At 41.1% G+C, this 17,639-nt stretch overlaps 1 protein-coding gene across 5 annotated transcripts in view; it reads left to right on the top strand.

Annotated features, from left to right (window-relative positions):
• The window catches only part of EPS15 (epidermal growth factor receptor pathway substrate 15), a 74,432-nt gene that overhangs the window by 8,832 nt on the left and 47,961 nt on the right, over positions 1 to 17,639 (top strand). The window contains exon 4 of one of the 5 annotated variants that reach the window (XM_063343099.1): positions 10,293 to 10,430. In XM_063343099.1, coding sequence (XP_063199169.1) covers positions 10,353 to 10,430 — 78 coding nt within the window. In that variant the 5' untranslated portion in view covers positions 10,293 to 10,352. Of the gene's footprint in view, positions 1 to 10,292; positions 10,431 to 12,471; positions 12,598 to 12,764; positions 12,938 to 17,639 lie in introns of those variants that run through there. The other 4 variants (XM_063343101.1, XM_063343102.1, XM_063343098.1 and 1 more) reach the window with 4 other exon arrangements.

The raw sequence follows: 17,639 nt of genomic DNA on the forward strand, positions 1-17,639 counted from the left end.
TTTCTAAAACATGAGGAGGACAATGTTCTTTTTCTTATAGGTGGTGGACCAGTCTTATACCCTGAGTATTTGGCTTGGCTGTAGAGTTAGGTAAACTTACAATGTCTTTCTGGTTTTTAGCTTGAATCCTGTATACCCACAAATCCTTAATTGTAGCACTGTAGTACTTTAAATATTTCTGGGGATATTCAGTGTCAGCAGTGTCAGCTGATGCAGCGACTGTGTGAAGCATAGGTGATATTCTGCAGTGTAACTGATCTTAGTAGTGCTTGGCTGACTGAAGTGATGGCTGTCATTTCTGTTCCCAGTAGCAACATGGGCATATTCTGTATAGTGAATGCTCAGACAGTGTAATTCCTTCTTGGAAATATTCGAATTTTTTTTCATTTGCAGTATGCAATCTGCCATTCTCTGGGTTTTTTGAAGGTATTGTGTCAGGATTCCTGATGTTAAGAAATTCAGACAACAAGATAGAGTTTGGGGAGATGGACAGATTAATAGACAGATATAGATGCACATAGATGTGTGTGTGTCCTCAGGAAAAGAATCCAGATGGAAAAAACTGGCATATCTGGGAAAATCAAGACATATGGTAGCTTTAAATCAGTTTTACTTTACAGTGAAGGCATTGCCTGAGGCATAATAATGCCAGCAGGAACAACGTCTCCACTTAGGCAAGCCATGGACCAAGTGTTTGGCAGCGGGTCCTGTGGAAAGGCTAGGAAGTATTACAAGCTGGGGAGAACTTTCTGGTAGCTGTTCCTATATCAGATTGTTTAAATGGGAAATCAGTAGACTTCATATTCCAGACATTTTAAATTATTTATTTCTGCTTAAGCCCTGCCAACTAAAGCATAAGTTAAAAGGGAATTTTGTTCTCTGAACTTTCAGGGTTCACATTTTCAAGCTTTTCTTGGCAACCTTGAAGGCCAGAAAAGTCCTATATTTCACTGCTTTCTTGTCAGCTTTTTTGAATTAAAGCTCAAATAACCCATGCAAGCTCTTAACTCCAGAGGCTGGAGCTTTATTAAAAACAAAACAAAAAAAAATAAAGAATTGGAACATATATGATACAATCTTGGTAGCTAGTAAAACTGAATTTGTTTTTGAGAGCATGCCATACTTGAAAAGACTAAGTAGAAAGGCAGAAAATGAGAAAAGAGCATCTTCCAAACAGATAGGCTATGTTTATCTAAAGTGGGACAAGGAAAACTTTTATCCCACTTAACTTTTACTTTTGGATGGCATTTGAATTGGCCTTGTGTGTTTGGCAGCTCATCTGTTGAGCCATCTGTTTCAAATTATGCATGCTCAGAGGGCACATTGCATCCAGGGATACTGTTCCCCCGAACACTAGAAACTTGAATTGGATTTGCAGTTTAGTGATCTGTAAACATGGATGTGCAATCATACATCTGAATAAACTCTGTTTGTTGTGGAGAAATTGAAGCATTCATACAGCTGGAGTAACCTGAGGAAGGTTGTAAGTGGAAAGCCTAAGGCCATATTCACTGTCCAATCTCCCTCGTACAGTGTTCAGGCAGTGCAAAATAAGAGAAAACCATCCAAGGGTCCCAGTTAGGAAATTTCTCTATCAGACTTAAGAGTTCTTAATGGACTAAGAGCTGATATAGTAACCAGTTTTAAAGCCCATTTAAACAGTGTCGTAAAGGGATTGTAGGGTAGAGAAACTGCAATTTGGCTCCCTCTGTTAATGAATCATCTCCAGTCCCATCACAATGCTAGAGGTGAACTGGATAGTGAATCAGAAAGCTATAACCAACTCTGAGAGCCTTTGTTATACAAGTACATCTTGGCCAGGAAAGAGGATTTGATCCGTAAACTTTAATGGTCCATTAGATAAATTTTATATTATTTATGGCATACTAGTAGCACTAACCTTTTTCATATGTTATCTGCTTTGAACATACTTTTTTTTGGAAGAATATACTGTTTGTTCCACCCCTCCCTATTCCTTCCTTTCCCCAGAATGCTGACTCAGTTCCTTTTGCTCGTTCAGTCAACTTGCAGTTTTAGGCATTTCCTTGTCTGTTTTTCAGTGGAACACATTACTTCCCTCTCATCAGTGTTGTGCAGCTCTGTTGCGGCTGTTGAGTAACATGCTGGCTGGAGACGGAAGAGATTTCTTTACAAGCAGTAGATACTGACATAAGACCATTTTCTCTTCATGGAATACACTGAAACTATGGGCTTGGGTAGCAGTTGTGCACTTGTGTATGAGGGAAGGAAATTTGGCTTACATAATGCAGTGATGGAAGTAATGGTAAATCTAGAACCAGCGAGGAGACTTGAGGGATAAATGAAATTTTGTTATAGATCCTCTTTCTAGATTATTATATTTCCTTTTTACAGGTTTTCATTTTAGCCAAAACCCCAGGTTGTTTGCATTATCAGCAAAGTTTAAGTCCTCTGGTGATGAGGATCAGACTAAAGTAATGGAGTTTATAATAAATTATGAACAGAGTGTTGACCAAATGTAGATCTATTATATTGTTTGGGCAGATCTTATTCAATGTGCATGAAGAGCCTAGTTATGACATTAGGTTGAGTGAGGTGCTTGGAAATATTTCTTCCTGCTAGAAATAGCACACACAGTTCATTTAATCAAATAATTGTATATGCACAATATGCACATCTAAAACTTTAGGAATTTTACTTTTTGTAATATATTTAATCTGCTTATCTGATCAAAAATAGATCTTTATATTACATTGCTTACTCAAGTGTTAAGTTGTATTACATTTTTAATTAGCAATCCCAAAAGATCTACAGGAATTGATGAACGTTATTTCAGCAATGTTACAAAACTGAGGTACCTGAAAGAAGAAAGGAGTCTAATTAAAATTTTGCCTTTCTGAATCTTGTTATTAGAATAAATGCTTTTCTTATATGAACACTTTGTTACGTTATTACAAAGCTACTAGGGCAGGAGACAGAACTGCAGATATGTAAAAAAGTCAGCTGTATGATAATGATAGTGGTAGAGGGGAGAGAGATTCTCTGCTGTTTTTAGAAGCTGCCAAGGACGTAGGTGCTAGGTTTTGGGCAAGAGAAGTCTTACAGACTAATGCCATCTGGCTGGCTTTCGTCTGTGCCAGTTGTTATATAGGCCCCAGTCCCGCCTCTACCACATTTCTTGAAGTAGGAATTAGATTAAAATACAGTAATTGACAGTTACCTGACTGGAAACATACCTATTAAGTGATTTAGAAACCCAAGGAAGTGATCCAAGCTTCTGTGCTTGAGACGATCAAAAGTATCCTTATCCCTATCCTGAAGCGATTTTAGGATACTTTTCCCTTTTCAAGCCTCACTGGCAGGAAAAAAAGCTGGGCTGTAGGATCTGCTCCAATTTGCTCTCCAATGCACATGATACAGTCAAAAAAACCCCAAAAAACTCCACCACCACTCCCTGGTCTTCTGCCTCATTCTTTTAATTAGTAACTAGTCTTTCTGAGATGCCATGCATAGCACTTTTGTTTCCTGTGCTTTATTTTTGCAAAAGACAGAGATCTATCACACCAAGGTTTTGCAAAGCCTGTGTCTGCATGACAATGTTGGTAACTCACTTAATCTTTTAAATTATTCTGTAAACACAAGTCTCAATCCTATATTGAGGATAACTGTAGATTTTTAAGTTGTGATTGTAGGAACTCCATATACTGGAAGATGGGATTTGAAATTATCAGAATTAGATATTATGTTGACTTTTATTTTAATACAATAGGCTTTGTGATATCATCCGGCCCTGTCACAAACTTTTGTTGTTTAGAGTTAACAGACATCTTGCATACCTGAGAAACCCAACTACAAAAATAAGGATACTGAAAAGCAAGAATAAAGAGCAGGTACCTGTATTTATAAATACAACAACATAGGCTTTCATGACCTTGATGTCTCTATAAGGTACCTGTATGGTTTATATTTTTGGGCCGATAGTTGTGCCATCTAGCTAATGGATTTATTTTGTAGTCCCATCTAGGAGACCCACTGCTGGCCTTGGATTTATTCCCGACTTAGGAGAATTGGAGTTAAATTAACTAACTCATCTATTTATTAATTTTACAGTTAACTAAATAGCTCTGCTGATGATTTTGAACTATTTTTTTCTCATGCGTATCTGTATAGATGTAATTTACCATCATCTAATGCTATCACAAGGAAAGGAGACAGAAATGCATTAAATAATTTTTTACAAATATTTCTCTAAGGAAAATCTCTAGGGTAAACTTGATTTGAACAGGAACAAAATATATCTCTTCTGTAAACAGGAAGAGGCTCACAATCAAGAATGTTTCAGATTTGTATGTAATCCAAATGCCTTTTTTCATGGAGATTGTTTTAGGAAGAATACATCCTCTGTTTCTGCAAAACTCATCTAGCTATCTGATCTTATCTGGCTTATATGGCTTCTTCCTCTGTCTTATATCTAAAACCTTGATACTTTCCTCTTTTGGACCTCAGTGTCCTTTGTTTCATTTTTATACATCATATCTGTTTTCTAAGCACCTTGGCGGGTTTATCCTTCTAAAGAAGGACAAATTTGTAATGTTTACACAAATTAAATTGATATGGGAATCAGAAAAATCTGGCTGGTTTGATACTTGCGCATCATCATCAATAATTTTGGTAATCTGATGTAGATATTTATGTATAGATACACCGATACAGTCTTCAATTGCTTCTCAGCTTTTGTGCATCTAATTGAAATTAATATTATCAATAACAGCAGGAGTTAGCTCAGCTTGTCTTTGAGATTCTGGGGTGCATTTTTAAGGCCAGAATATATTTAAATGTAATTTTATTTGTAAACTGAGAAAGTTTAATTGAAAAGCTGTTGTGAAACTACTGAAACACATGACATAGTTTTCACATTATTACACTGGAAGTATTTTCCATGGCTGCTTTAATTGCTACTAAAACTCAAAGAAACTTGTTTTATGAATGGGCACCAGACTTTTGTAGCTACATCTGTTGAACACAACAGGCAAAGCTGATGAAATATCTTTTATTACAGATAATAGGAAAGAAGCATAAGGTGACACTGAGGTAAGCAAGTCCTTGTCAGCTGATGGAGTTCAAATTCAATTAATGCTCTTTTGCATCTCATCAGTCACGTGCAAACCTTACATATTTCCATCAAGGCTGAATCACTGCTGTGTTACTTCTGCAACTTACTCTTAAAAAAACCCAACAAACTAACAAAACAAAACAAAACAGTCATTAAGCAAATAATTTGGTCATCTTTAAGGACATTTCATGTTTCAATTGCGTGTGCAACCAAATAGGAACATATGTTAAATTGTGAACTATTCACAAGACACATACTTCACAGCAATGTTATAATATTCAGTCTTTGATATTTAGCAGTGATATTTATTTTATGTGTTTAAAACATTTTTCATGAAGGAAAATATTTTAGGCACTATCTCATCAGCCAAGTTACGTTACTATCATTGATAGTACCAAACTGATTTATAAGAATGAAAACATTTAATTACATGTCAGTAATTCAGGATTCCAGAAAACAAAGAGAGGTTCTAAGGCAACATTCCTCAGTCTTACATGTTGACACCAGTGGGATTATGTGTTTTGCACTAAAGGAACATTGTGCCTGCCGGTGCTGTGCAATAGTTGGCCGAGTAACAGAACAGAGTCCTCTCCCTGCTGCAGAGCTGTAAATCAAAAATAATCCCACGTGGTGGATTCTCATTTATGGATATGCAGCAGGATTGTGGTTCTGAGAATGGGGAGTGCAGCAGACAGAGTAGCTGTAGAGATTCCTACAGAATCACACCAAATTCCTTCTGTCTGCTGCAAGAATGCTGCAATGTGCTATCTGATAGCTTTCACAAAGTGCAACCTGCAGTCTCCCTTACAGCACACAGCTGATACAGCTGTAGGCAAGTAATGCTTTGCACTTCCTTCTCACTCTATTTGTCAATAATTTGCGATCTTTTCCATAGCAACAAAGGCATCAAAATGCTTATTTTGGTTAGAACAGTTTTAAATGTGGCTTAATCATGGTTAAATAACACGGTCGGATCATCTCTGTCCCTATCTACTCTGAGGGCAAAATCATTATCACCTTTTCAGATACGATTGATTTTCCACTGTTGTTAAGGCTTTTGACTCATTTCCTACTGGCAGTCCCTGTACTATAACCCAGCTGAGATCTCTGTTCTCCCACCAGTGGTCTTGTCACTGTAGTTCACATACATGAGAGAGGTTACTGGTGAAACCAAGCGGAATATGATTTAAATTTAGTAAAGTTTTTAACTACTAGTGTGAAATTAAACACGACTATTGTGTTGTCCTGAACAAGGATGAATGTAAATGTGTGTTGTAAGTGTTTTGCTGTGTCAGTGCCTGAATCGTTGCTCAGCTTGAAGACTGGGGTGCATGTTGTAGGTGACTGTGATTTGGGAAAGTTAGGCTTTTTGTCTTATGACCAACATTATTGTATCAGTTGTATTTTATTTTCGTAATTTCCAAACCATTTGGACATTGTTGTAATTAAGACTAGTTGAAAATGAAAGAAAATTAAGAAGGTAAGAATATATAAGATGAAAATAATTAGGAGAACAAAAAAAGGAAAGTCTCAAGAAGAAACAGTTGCTGCTATCAAGATTTACAGCAATGCCATAAAAATGGCATCATGCCATTAATAGTCATGAGTTTGTCTTAAAGACAAACCATTTCATGAGAAGAAAAAAATTCAAATGGTCAATAATATTCTCTTTTACCTAATTACTTCATGTATCTTATAATTCTGAAATGAATTAGTAATCTTTGTGAAGTGCAGAATGAATTAGTTCTAGATTAGGGGAATGCTGGGAATTCAGTGTGTAGATTTGCATATTTTTTTTAAGCATTTTCCATTTATTTAAAGCATAATAGACTTGTAATTGTTTCATAAAAGTGAACCATGCATTCTCTGGATCTATAGTATAGACAACCTGCCTAAGGAAAAAGGGAACAGAAGAAACTGTGGTAGAAGCCTTTCTGCCCACTACTTTGTAAAGATATTAAGTTTCAACCCTCATTTTGGTCAAATTTACAATACACATTACAATATTGATGTGTTTAATTTATAATGAAGACTGTTGCTGTTTCAGCAGTGGTATCGCTTGTACTATTTCTGTCAGAGCATATAGTAAGCTGTACGAGGAATGGCTAAATCTCTAACTGCTGTATTAGCTGGACATTGTGTCGTCAAATTAGTGCCTATTGAAGATTTTACTGGATTTCAAGTATGATCTTGAATTAGGAATTAAATCCTATGTGAAAAATGTTACTCTGCTGTGTGTCACCTGCCTAGGTGATAAAGAGGTCAAACTGACCTCTTGTGTGTATCTACATTTTCTCTAATTCTTTTGGGGCATGAGGTATAGCCCCACGAAATTGTCTCATACAAATTAGTTGGAGAAAATACGGTTACAGTCTTAATGAAAAGATAAATTGTGTATGTTTTAAAATGGTATAGATGGGTCTGCAGTGCTGCATTTTAAATTTGCCAACTCTTCCATCAAATTTAATTGCTTTGAAGAGATTCACTCAAGACTTATTCAGGTTATTATCAACTGTAACATTTCAATCTCTTAATAAAAATTCAAGATTGTTCTTTCTAATTATCACAGTTCAAAAATAGTTTTGCCCTTTGGGATTCTGAATATTTGCAGTACAAGTGACATCATTTACAAAAACAAAGAGGTACAATTATTCCATACTGTACTCTGTTTCTATGTGACATGACTGCCAGATGAAGAAATTGAATTCAGATATATTCAAGTATTTCTGAACATCTGAACAAAAGCACCATCCAGATGAATATATATGCATATACCTTAAAATCCTAGTTTGTGCTTCTTTAATACTGCTACAGTTTTATATAAATTTGATGATCCCAATTTAGAACAGTTTCAAGGCAGCTATAATTTTGGAAGTCTGCAAACCAGCCTGAGGAGCCAAGAGCACAGCACAAGAGGAATTAGCGGATTATTCCTCTTGTGGTTTTAATAAGGATGGCTCTAGTAACAAGCCATCCTCCTAGAAGATACACCGTAGGACTCACACATTACAGGTTTTATGCAAAAAATGAACAGTTCTCCATGGAAGATCCGATGCAGAAGGTCAGGCTAGATTATTGTAATGTTTTTTTGTGGCCTTAAAACATACCAGCCTATCAGTAACCCTACATCTAGAAAACTTGCCACTGCATAAAATATAAAGAGCACATAAAGCATATCCTGGGGTGTGTTTCTAGTTAAAGGCATGCCTGCAGTTGTGGCTTCCTAAAACAACTTGTGTCACTAGTCCTGGAAAGTACTCTGAGATTTTTGATAAGAGGTACCTTCGGTCCAAAAGGTCATCAGAGTTTTGTGTGATCTTCCTCATTTCTAGGGAGAGATCTCTTAATAATCTAAGTGTAGAAAAATGCTGTTTTGTATCAAGAGCACAGCTGTTGCTTGGCTTTCTGAAACCTGTGCAACATGAGAGTCTGTGTTTACCTGCGAGCCGGTTCCCTTGCATTTCATTCTTTGATCATAGAACAGTAATTTATTTTTTTTTGCCAGGATTTTCTGTGTTCAGGCATACGGTTCCTTTTGTTCCGTGAAACTCAAAATGGTTCAATCCTTCTGCCGTTTAGATCCTGGATTCTGTATCTGTAGTACTGGAGCTACTAAAATGCTTTGCACTGAAATTCCAGAAAGCTGTATATGTCATTTCATGTTCAGGAATGCAGGAGGCAGGAGTGAGTCATTCCTCTAGTCAGCTTCCCGAGTGTTCATGGGTTGTAATAATACTTTTCCTAGAACGAGCAGAACAAGTCATACTAAATGCCTACGTGTTGTTTTGGAAAAAGAAATAATGGGCTTCCTGCGTGCTGATCCATAATGTAAACAAAGCTATAATAAAGGAAGGGATGGACACTTAGAGATGCTATTTCCAGAGAGACCAGTGGAAATGATTAAAATGTTATTAGCTTTACTAACAAAAATATTTGGTGATCATAAGAGATTTATAATACACAGAGGTCATTAGTGGCTGATTCTGACTTGTGTAAGGCCTTTCTACACTGTCTTGCTGCAGCAGAGGTCTCAAACTCAAGTCAACTGTACTAGAACAACTCACTTGATACGCTTACGCAGTATCTTACAATGGGGATTTGCACCAAAACGGTTATGCTGCTGCTATTGTAGCTGTACTGGTGCAACTGGTGCAAGCCCCATTCTTCACAAGCCGTTTGGCTGTTTTTTTATTTGATTTATTAGTAGTCACTTGTTTGTCCAGGGTAGACTTAACCTTGTGCATTGTACTTTTAAAGAAACAATAAAGAACACTGAGATCTGGTACACATTTGCCAAAATGTCAGTACTTAGAGTCATAGAAAATCCTATTATATTTACAAATAATACTGTTCTCTGTGTCCTTTTGGTATCAGAAGTGTCCTGTACTAGAGGATCTTCTTATGACAAATAGATCAACATATAGCAGTTATTACAGAGCAGATTACAGGTAAACACATTTCCTGCAGGAGAATTCACGTTGAATGTGAGAAGATATAAAATGAAACTGTTAATTTTTTACCTAGTTCATTGACCTTTTGACTTTCTTATATTCTTAACAAGCTTTCCAAAAACCCAGCACATGATCCCACCACCCCTTCAACATTTACACAATTGTCAGAGCAGGAGATACTGCAAAAGGCCAAGATTCATGGGGTCAGCAAAGGGAGAGACACAAAAACAGGGTTTCCACTGACGAGCAAATAAGGGGAGAAGTACATTTACTAACTCCCCCAGTTACAGATTTGAGGAGCTCTTCCACCCTGGCCAAGCCCTTGTGAGCTGCTCTTGGCTAAGCCAAGAAAGTATTTGGGGGCACTGGTTTGCAAACCTGCCAAAGGTTTCAGGTAAATTTTAGTAGCCCTGATTTTTCTCTTGACAGAAAATAAGTATGAAGTCCAGTTTTATGACATTTCAGTTCCAGTTTAGAAGCAGAGAGCTGTTTCCTCCTAGGAGCTCTCATTCTAGATTCATACAAATCTGCCGTACAACAGTTCGTTCTCAGCAGGCTGACAAGTGCTGTCGTAATTATTACAGAGATGTCTGAGGCCGTGAGCTGGTTGTTTTAACTCAGGTGGTTGCAGGCATCTGGGATAATATTTGTCTGCAGGAGGCCCAGAACTCTCAACAACAGCAAAGTTTTATGTGACCACACTAATCCAGCATTGATTGAATGGAACTCATTATTATTTTAATTTGCAGGGGCCGCAGTGATTACCTTGAGCGATCCTTGTATGCAGATTGTGGACAGAGTGGTCACGCATGATGACCGTGTGTTTTGAAAGTCCGTCTACCTCTCAGCGGAGCCAGGTGTGCTCTATGCGTGGCTGGGCCATGAAGGTACGTAACCACACTCCTGGCACTGCCGGCTACTTCCTAAGCAGCAAGTGAAGCTCATAGGCAGCTGCTGCTGCTTCTGAGAGCTCAACAGCAGCGTGAAAAGGCTCTGGATCAAGCAGACTGCTGTGAACGTCACAGTTTGAGGGAGGAAAATGTGTTTATTTTCTAACCCAGAGGCTTCAGGAAGGTCAGGGGCAGTCACTGGGCCAGAGCAGAAAGACCTGGACAGCACGTTCTGCTCAGAGGGGACATGGGACATTTAATGTGCTCTGGGTGAGGCTGCCCTGCGTGAAGGGCTCTGTTGGGAGAGGTGAGTACCCTACAAGTCCCTGGTGTTCCTTCACTCTACGCCCTTGTTTCAGTAGCCTCGCTGCAGCTGCGGGTCTAGTCCTGGACCAGATGGGAAACACTTGATGCAATACCCAGCAGAGAGAAGGGGAACAGCAGCAAGGACACATCTGCCGAGTCAGACAGCCTGCCCACAAAATCCCGCTCGCAACAGCTCTCAACATCAAGCCTCCAACTCCAGAGCCAGGTCCCATTACCCTGTTTTGCATTTTCCTTCTGTTTACAACAAGAAGACATCAGCTTGGGTGTAACCTCTCTCCTGAGAGGCCACCGCTCTGCTGCCAAGCTGTAGCTGTTCTCCTTGCCCGGGGAGAGGAGACTGAGGGAACGGAAAAACAACTGATGGAGCAAAGGGCATCCACGCGAGATCATGGCAGCTGATAGAAACCCAGGCCATCCAAACCTCTGCTGAGGGCCCCCCCAAATACTAATGGGTTCAAATACTGCTGTCCCCAGGAGACACAGCTGTAGTTTTACAGTCTTCTGCTTTAATTTCCAAGTATTAATTATTGTGGGATAGTGTTCCAATTTTAATCAAAGAAGAAAAAAATCAACCTAGAAATATAGCCTGTGCTATTGTCTAGGGATTTTACTTAGGAGGAAATGAGCGTCACGTGGAGTAGAGGTGTGACAGTGAGTATGTCAACGGTGTGAATATTTTTATGTATCTATTCTGTTTGCTTTTTATATTCTTCCCTTCCATATCTTCTTTTTCTTGCTGAAACAATGACTGAGAAACAGGTTGGTGAAGCAGAGCTTCTATAAAACCTTTCTCAGAGGATAGGTGGGAAGGAGGGATCCCACGCGTTTCATGACAGATGATGAGAAATAGCAGCCCAGGATGACTGCCAGCTGAGCAATCCTGGGATGCAGAGGTGGGGCACCAGTATCAGCACAAGCAGGAAACAGAGTTGAAGAGGACAAAAAAAAATGCAGAGTGGTGGAGAATTAAGCACAGAGAAATAGGAATCTTTCTGATAATCGAGTATGACTCCGGGTGATTTCCTCTTATCGGTCCGAATGTGCACTTCAAGTTTAAAATCCATCTTGGGGTAAAGTAAAAAAATAGGAATTATTTCCCTCCACGTTCAGTGGCTGACGTGTGATGTGGTAGTGCAAAGAGCTCGGAATAGCAGTTGAAATCGCTGGTGTGTGGGCGGGAGCGGGTACAGGAGGACCAGCTTGTGCTCTCCTCTGCCCTGGCTCTCCTGCGGCAGAGGGAGATTTGCCAGATTCAGCTAGAGCAGGAGAAGGAGCAGGAGAATGAGCGGGGACAGGAATATGGCTTTCAGCCTGTTTGTGCATGATTGTTTCTCACGGGTTAGGAGAACATGGGGCAGTTTCCTTCCCACTCCAGCATGCTCCTCGTTTCTCTTGCTGCCTGCTATCTAATGGTTTCTCCTGTCGTAAGGGTTGCTTGTCCCCTTTCTTCTCCTTTTCCCCCCCAGAAGACCTGCTGTTCCCTGCAGCGTTCCACCGAGCACAAACAGCCTGATGGGGAGGAGGATGTTCACAACCAGCAGTTGCCTGGGCGGGCAGATAATTTCCTGTGAGGGGAGAGAGGTCTGGGGGAGAGACTGCGCCCGGGGCTGCCCCTCGCTGGTGCTGAGCCAGGAGAGGACATGTCGGGTCAGGACGTCCTGCCGGGCTCAGCCCCGCTTCCTCCCGGGCCCTCTGCCCAGTTCTGTTGCAACCGAGCCCAGACCTGATGCACCTCCTGTTCGGGGACTTCCCCCACTTGTGTCATGACTCGGCTGGGGGACTGTCGCCGTGCAAAATGCTCGAAGCACCTACAGCAGGAGCAGGGCCAACCGAGAAGGTGAGGGAAAGGCTGGTCACCGGGAGCGGGCACGTCGGCCATCGTGTCAGTCCAACAACTCCGGCTCCGCGTTTTTATTGCAGCTGCCTCGAGTGGGCTCCGACTCCGGCGCGCCCGCTCCGGCGCCCGGTTTTGCTTGCGGCTGCCGGAGGAGGCTCAGGCTCAGGCTCCGGCTCCGGCCGGGCCGGGCGGGCGGTGATCCGGTGCCGGGTTTTGACCGGTGCCGGCTGGGGAAGTTGCTGAAGTTGTGCCGCCAGTGGCGGGGCCGCGGCGCGTCCTTCCTGCGGCCCGGCCGGTGCATGATGGAAGCAGCATGGCCGCCCACCTCTCCCTCACACAGGTACCTACCGACCCGCCGCCTCCCCGCCTGGAGCGGGCTCGCGGCGCTGGGGGTGTGGGGGGGTCGGGACCGAAGCGGGGCCTGAGGGTGGCGGGGGCCGCCTGGACGCCGGCGGGGAGCGGCTGGGTGCTGCCCGCCGGGCTTTGTGTGGCCGCCGCCGCCCTAACGGCCGCCGGCGCTGTCAGGTGGCGGCTGAGGCGCGGTGGGGGCCGGGGGTGGTGGCCTGTGGGGGGAGCCCCGAGCCACGACCCCGGGCCTGAAGCGAGATGCCGGCCGGCCGCAGGTGCCTCCGCCCCGGCGCTGAGTGGGGGGACCCGGCCTGCCGGGGAGGGCAGCGCCGCCGAGGTCTGGGCTGCGGCGGCTGTAATCGCGGTCGGTCTTTTGTCTTCTGTAAAGACACAGGTTTAAACAACAACAGAAAAAACCCCAACCCGCCCCGTAGGTTTTTGAAGGCAGGTGGTGAAGCGGGAGGCGAGGGGAGGGTTGGAAAGGCGATAGCCCGGGGTCAGGTAACTCGGTGGGGGCCCGGCCTCCCCGCCCCGGGCGAGCGAGCGGGCAGCGGGCGAGGTCAGCTCGTAAGGGAGGGCTCGGTGTCTTGCTTTAACAGAAACTTAACTCCACAGATATTGCTTGGAAGCCACTTTACCTTTTTTTTCTGGTGGGCCCCGTGGTGTGGGGACACCATGTTTGTGTACGGCCTGGACAGGTGCCTCATAGCGAAGAGCTTTGCGCGTCTTAAAACTTGGAGAAATCTTGGCACCATTTGGTGCTCCGTTGATCTCACTTTGCCTAAATCTTTCTTGCTTGCATTTTTTTCCTGGTGGTGGTAGAATTGCCCCATGCTGTTGGGATTACTTCTTGTTCTCTAGAGATTTGATAGCTAATAAACTTCACTTTTGGGTACATTTTTATTTCATTTATCAGGGACATGAGAAATTTGCATTCCTGCCTGACATAAACCTGAGACGGGGCCTGTTGGTGCACATGCTCCTGGCTTGGGATGCTTCTATCCGATAATCGACTGTCATAATTACAGAAAGTAAGGCTGGTAAATAAGCATGAATCACTTAAGCACATATAAGTAAACTTAAAAAGTTGTCAGCAAGACTACTCAATTTGCAGTTACTTATGTAGTTGACTTTTGAGAAAATCATCAACTATTGCAAGGAAAAAAAAAGGAGTGAAAAAGAAGTTCAGTAAAAAGATGAATTTCAAATATGTGCAGAAAACAAATGTGTCTTTAAAGGTCTACAGATACGTAGTTATGAAGTAGTGCTTTCTGTGAAAGATTGCTTTAATATTAACGATGTTAGGTTAGCCTTTTCTGTGTCTCTTTTTCAGCAGCCTTCAAGCAAAAGAGAAAAGTTTTAAACATCCTCTTACTGAAGAGGAAAAAACTTTTTGTAGACTAGTAGCCTTAATTCTGTTGATTTAAAGGCATGGGCTATTCTGGGTCTCTATTTGGAGAGAGGGGAGGAGTATCTGCTCTAGTGCATTCTAAAGCAAGACATTATTGCTTACAGGCTGTGTAATCCTTTCATTCTAGAATTTATTTACTTTTTTGGTCACATGGAAGGGGGACTAAATACAAATGTGATAATGTTGACAGAAGCAGAAAAATCAACAGTATCCTTAAAACCATTGTGATTACAGCTTACATCAGTGGTTAAATTGAGGAAGCTATTTCTGTTGTTGTTGACCGCTTGTGTGGGGGTGGTTTTTTTTTTGTTTGGTTGGTTTTTTTGTGTTGCATAAGAATCATCTTAGAAAGTCCAGCAATCCTAAGGATAATTTCTTCAATGTAGGTTCTAACTTCTGAAATTTGAGGGTTATGAAAAGTTGTAAGAAATCGTTAAGTGTTCTAAATCTGTTTAGATGAGCATGAGGAAGTGAAAATGACAGTACCCAGGGGGTGTGTGTGAGGGGGGTGGGTGTGTGTGGTGTACAGTTACTTGCTGCAGTTAGATCAGTTAGTAACACCAGCAATAAAAAGTATGCAGATCAGTACTTCCTGTGGTAGACCATGTGCAGAGAGTAAGAGGCATATTGACCGGCCGGCAAGCTCACGATTGTGTCAGATTTTCTTTTCTCCTTCCCATGTTTGGTTTGACTGTGATTTAACATAGCTAGGAAGTTGGGTATTTCCAAATGAAACTAGGGTATTTTCAGATGACTTTGCAGCTGCAGTGTCTCAGAGGGCTGGGCATCCTTTATTTGAATATCAAAGCTCTGTTTAAGTAATTTGAAACTTTTTGGTGCTAATTATATTTTTTTGGCTGATTAGTAAAAATATTTCAGACCTGTGTAGCTGTAGTGGAATTTATTTCACCACGTATGCTTGAAAGAGTGTTGCAAACTGAAGGTGATTATCTCCCTCTCGTTCCCCCAATTTAGTAATATAATAATCTGAAGTATCTTTTATCTCCCCATTTTGAACTCATTCTGCAACATCTTGTTGCCACTTGCTTTTGCTCACCAAGCATTATGGTCTGAGCATAACTGTGAATTTCATAGGGAACTTCTAAGGAAACTTCTACCAAGTGAATGTTTTGTTGTGGTCGCCTTTAGTTTGGAAACAATCTAGCAACATCAGTGAGAAGGAACTGTTCCTATCTTGCAAATTGTCATCTGTTGTTGGAAAACTCAAATTAATCTGTAGCCAATATGAGGAGTTGCATTTTTGCCTTCCAAGGATGGTCGGTTATCTGGCCTGCTTAATTTAGGGAATTTGCGGAGGAAGAAAGAACAGAAATCTGAAGATACAGAAAATCTGCATCTTGAGAGTGGGGAAGATGTGTTTGTTGAAAACTGATGTAATACAGACATTCAAAGACTTCTTGTTGCTCTTGAAAATTGAACTTGTGGTTTATTCTGGAAAAAACGCCTATGTGTGATGGAGGAGGAAACTCACTGTTTGGAGTAGGACTGTACAGAAACACCCAGGCAGAATGGGAAGATAACTTTTTGTGTGTGTTTTCCTGATATCATGAAAATATTTTTGTGAAAAATGTTCTAGTCATCTTAAAAAGTAGTTGTAGGCTGCTTTGGTAAACAAGACAAAGTCATGCAATATCGGTTTGTATCCTAATTATCTTCAAGTCTCAGTTTGAACTTCGGTATTGTGTCACAGAGTCCAGAATGCTGTGGGTTATTGTCAAAGGAAAGCATTCAATATTACAACTGAGGCTAAGCTAGATAGATACCTGTCTAGTGCAGTCATTGCCAGGATTCACATCTTGTTACTGGAATACTATAAGTATTTCACATCCCGTGTATGAGTGACGCTCTCATAGTAATATATACAGTATCTGCAATGTAGAGCCAAAGCTTTAGACGTCTCTGGCAACCTTGCAAACTTCTGATTATTTTTTTTTTGTTTGTAAGACAGCAACAAAATGATAAAACTAAGATCTTTGTTGTTTTACCAAAGTGAGAGATCTGTTGTTCCTCTTTCTGTCCTCCATGAAAGATGAGGAAAACTGAGTTATGCATGTATGTGTGTTTAAACTTGCGTATATTGGAGGCTGACTGCTCCTAAAGCAGATAGAACTTCATTTTTTTTGGTTGATATTGCATTAACTGTGCTAGAGAATAGCTGCATCTAAAAAGGCAGTGGAGTACTCTTTCATGTTACACAGGCTTTGTTCAGTACTGACTGGAAGATGGTGGAGGTTTCCTGTAGCGATTTGAAAATTAAATCGAACCGTTCTTCATTACGCAGTGACAGACATCTATGCAGAGAGAAGATGGCAGAGTTTCTGTGCATGCTTCAGCTGTTCAGTGGGAATGAAAGTGCTGAATTTTGAAGTACTTGGTAGTATTTGTATATAAATCTATAATAAATGTTTTCTATCTTTACTTTTGTTATTGCTGTAGGAGACATGCTTGGTTATAGAATGGAAAGTAGTGGAAGGCTTTACCATGAAACCCTTCAGATCAGACAGTAAAGCGATAGGGGAGAAAGACAAGTTGATTATTGTTTGAAAAGGGCATTGTAAGAAAACCAGCTTACCTTAAACTTACCTGCTTTTTGGCTGGTTGGCTTTTTTTTTTTCCTTACTGATCTATTTCCTATTTGTAATCCTAGCTGTACTGTGACCAGGCTACCTACCCACTGCTGTAGAAGGGGTTCCAAGTAGGATAGTCGCTGGTACTTACAGTTGTCTCTTTTGTATTAATTTCATACCATTGTCAAACGTCAGGAGGAGCTGCACCAGGAAGAGCACTGAGAGGAACTGCTTGCATTTTATTCCTCCTTTCCTTCCCTTCTTATCTTCTTGGAAATAGAGAGCTGGGATTCTTGAAGTTTTTTAGAGGAACAGCTTTTTTTCCATACTGAGTCCTTTTGGGAACCAGAAAACAGCAAAGGAATGGTTACACTTTTACATTTGTGCCGTTTGGCCTGGAAGCTCTTAAAATTAATTCTAGAGCTTTGCATCATGATAGAATACAGCATTTTGGATTTTAATCAAGATAGAAGGGGAGAAGCAAGGTATTCTATCTCATTTGGGTTGGAGGGGACAGTTATTTTTGTCTCAATGGACAGCTTTAGTTTGGTTGGGTTTTAAATGTTTTTGCACGAAGTAAAGTTGGGGATGGATGGGGTGGACAGACTGGTAGTAGTATCTCATTACACCTAAATGTGAGTGTGCCAGAGGGATGAAAACATTGGGATATAAAGGCTTGATTGACAGAAGATGAA

This window comes from Chroicocephalus ridibundus, chromosome 8 (assembly GCF_963924245.1).
Source record: "Chroicocephalus ridibundus chromosome 8, bChrRid1.1, whole genome shotgun sequence".
Taxonomy (NCBI): domain Eukaryota; kingdom Metazoa; phylum Chordata; class Aves; order Charadriiformes; family Laridae; genus Chroicocephalus; species Chroicocephalus ridibundus.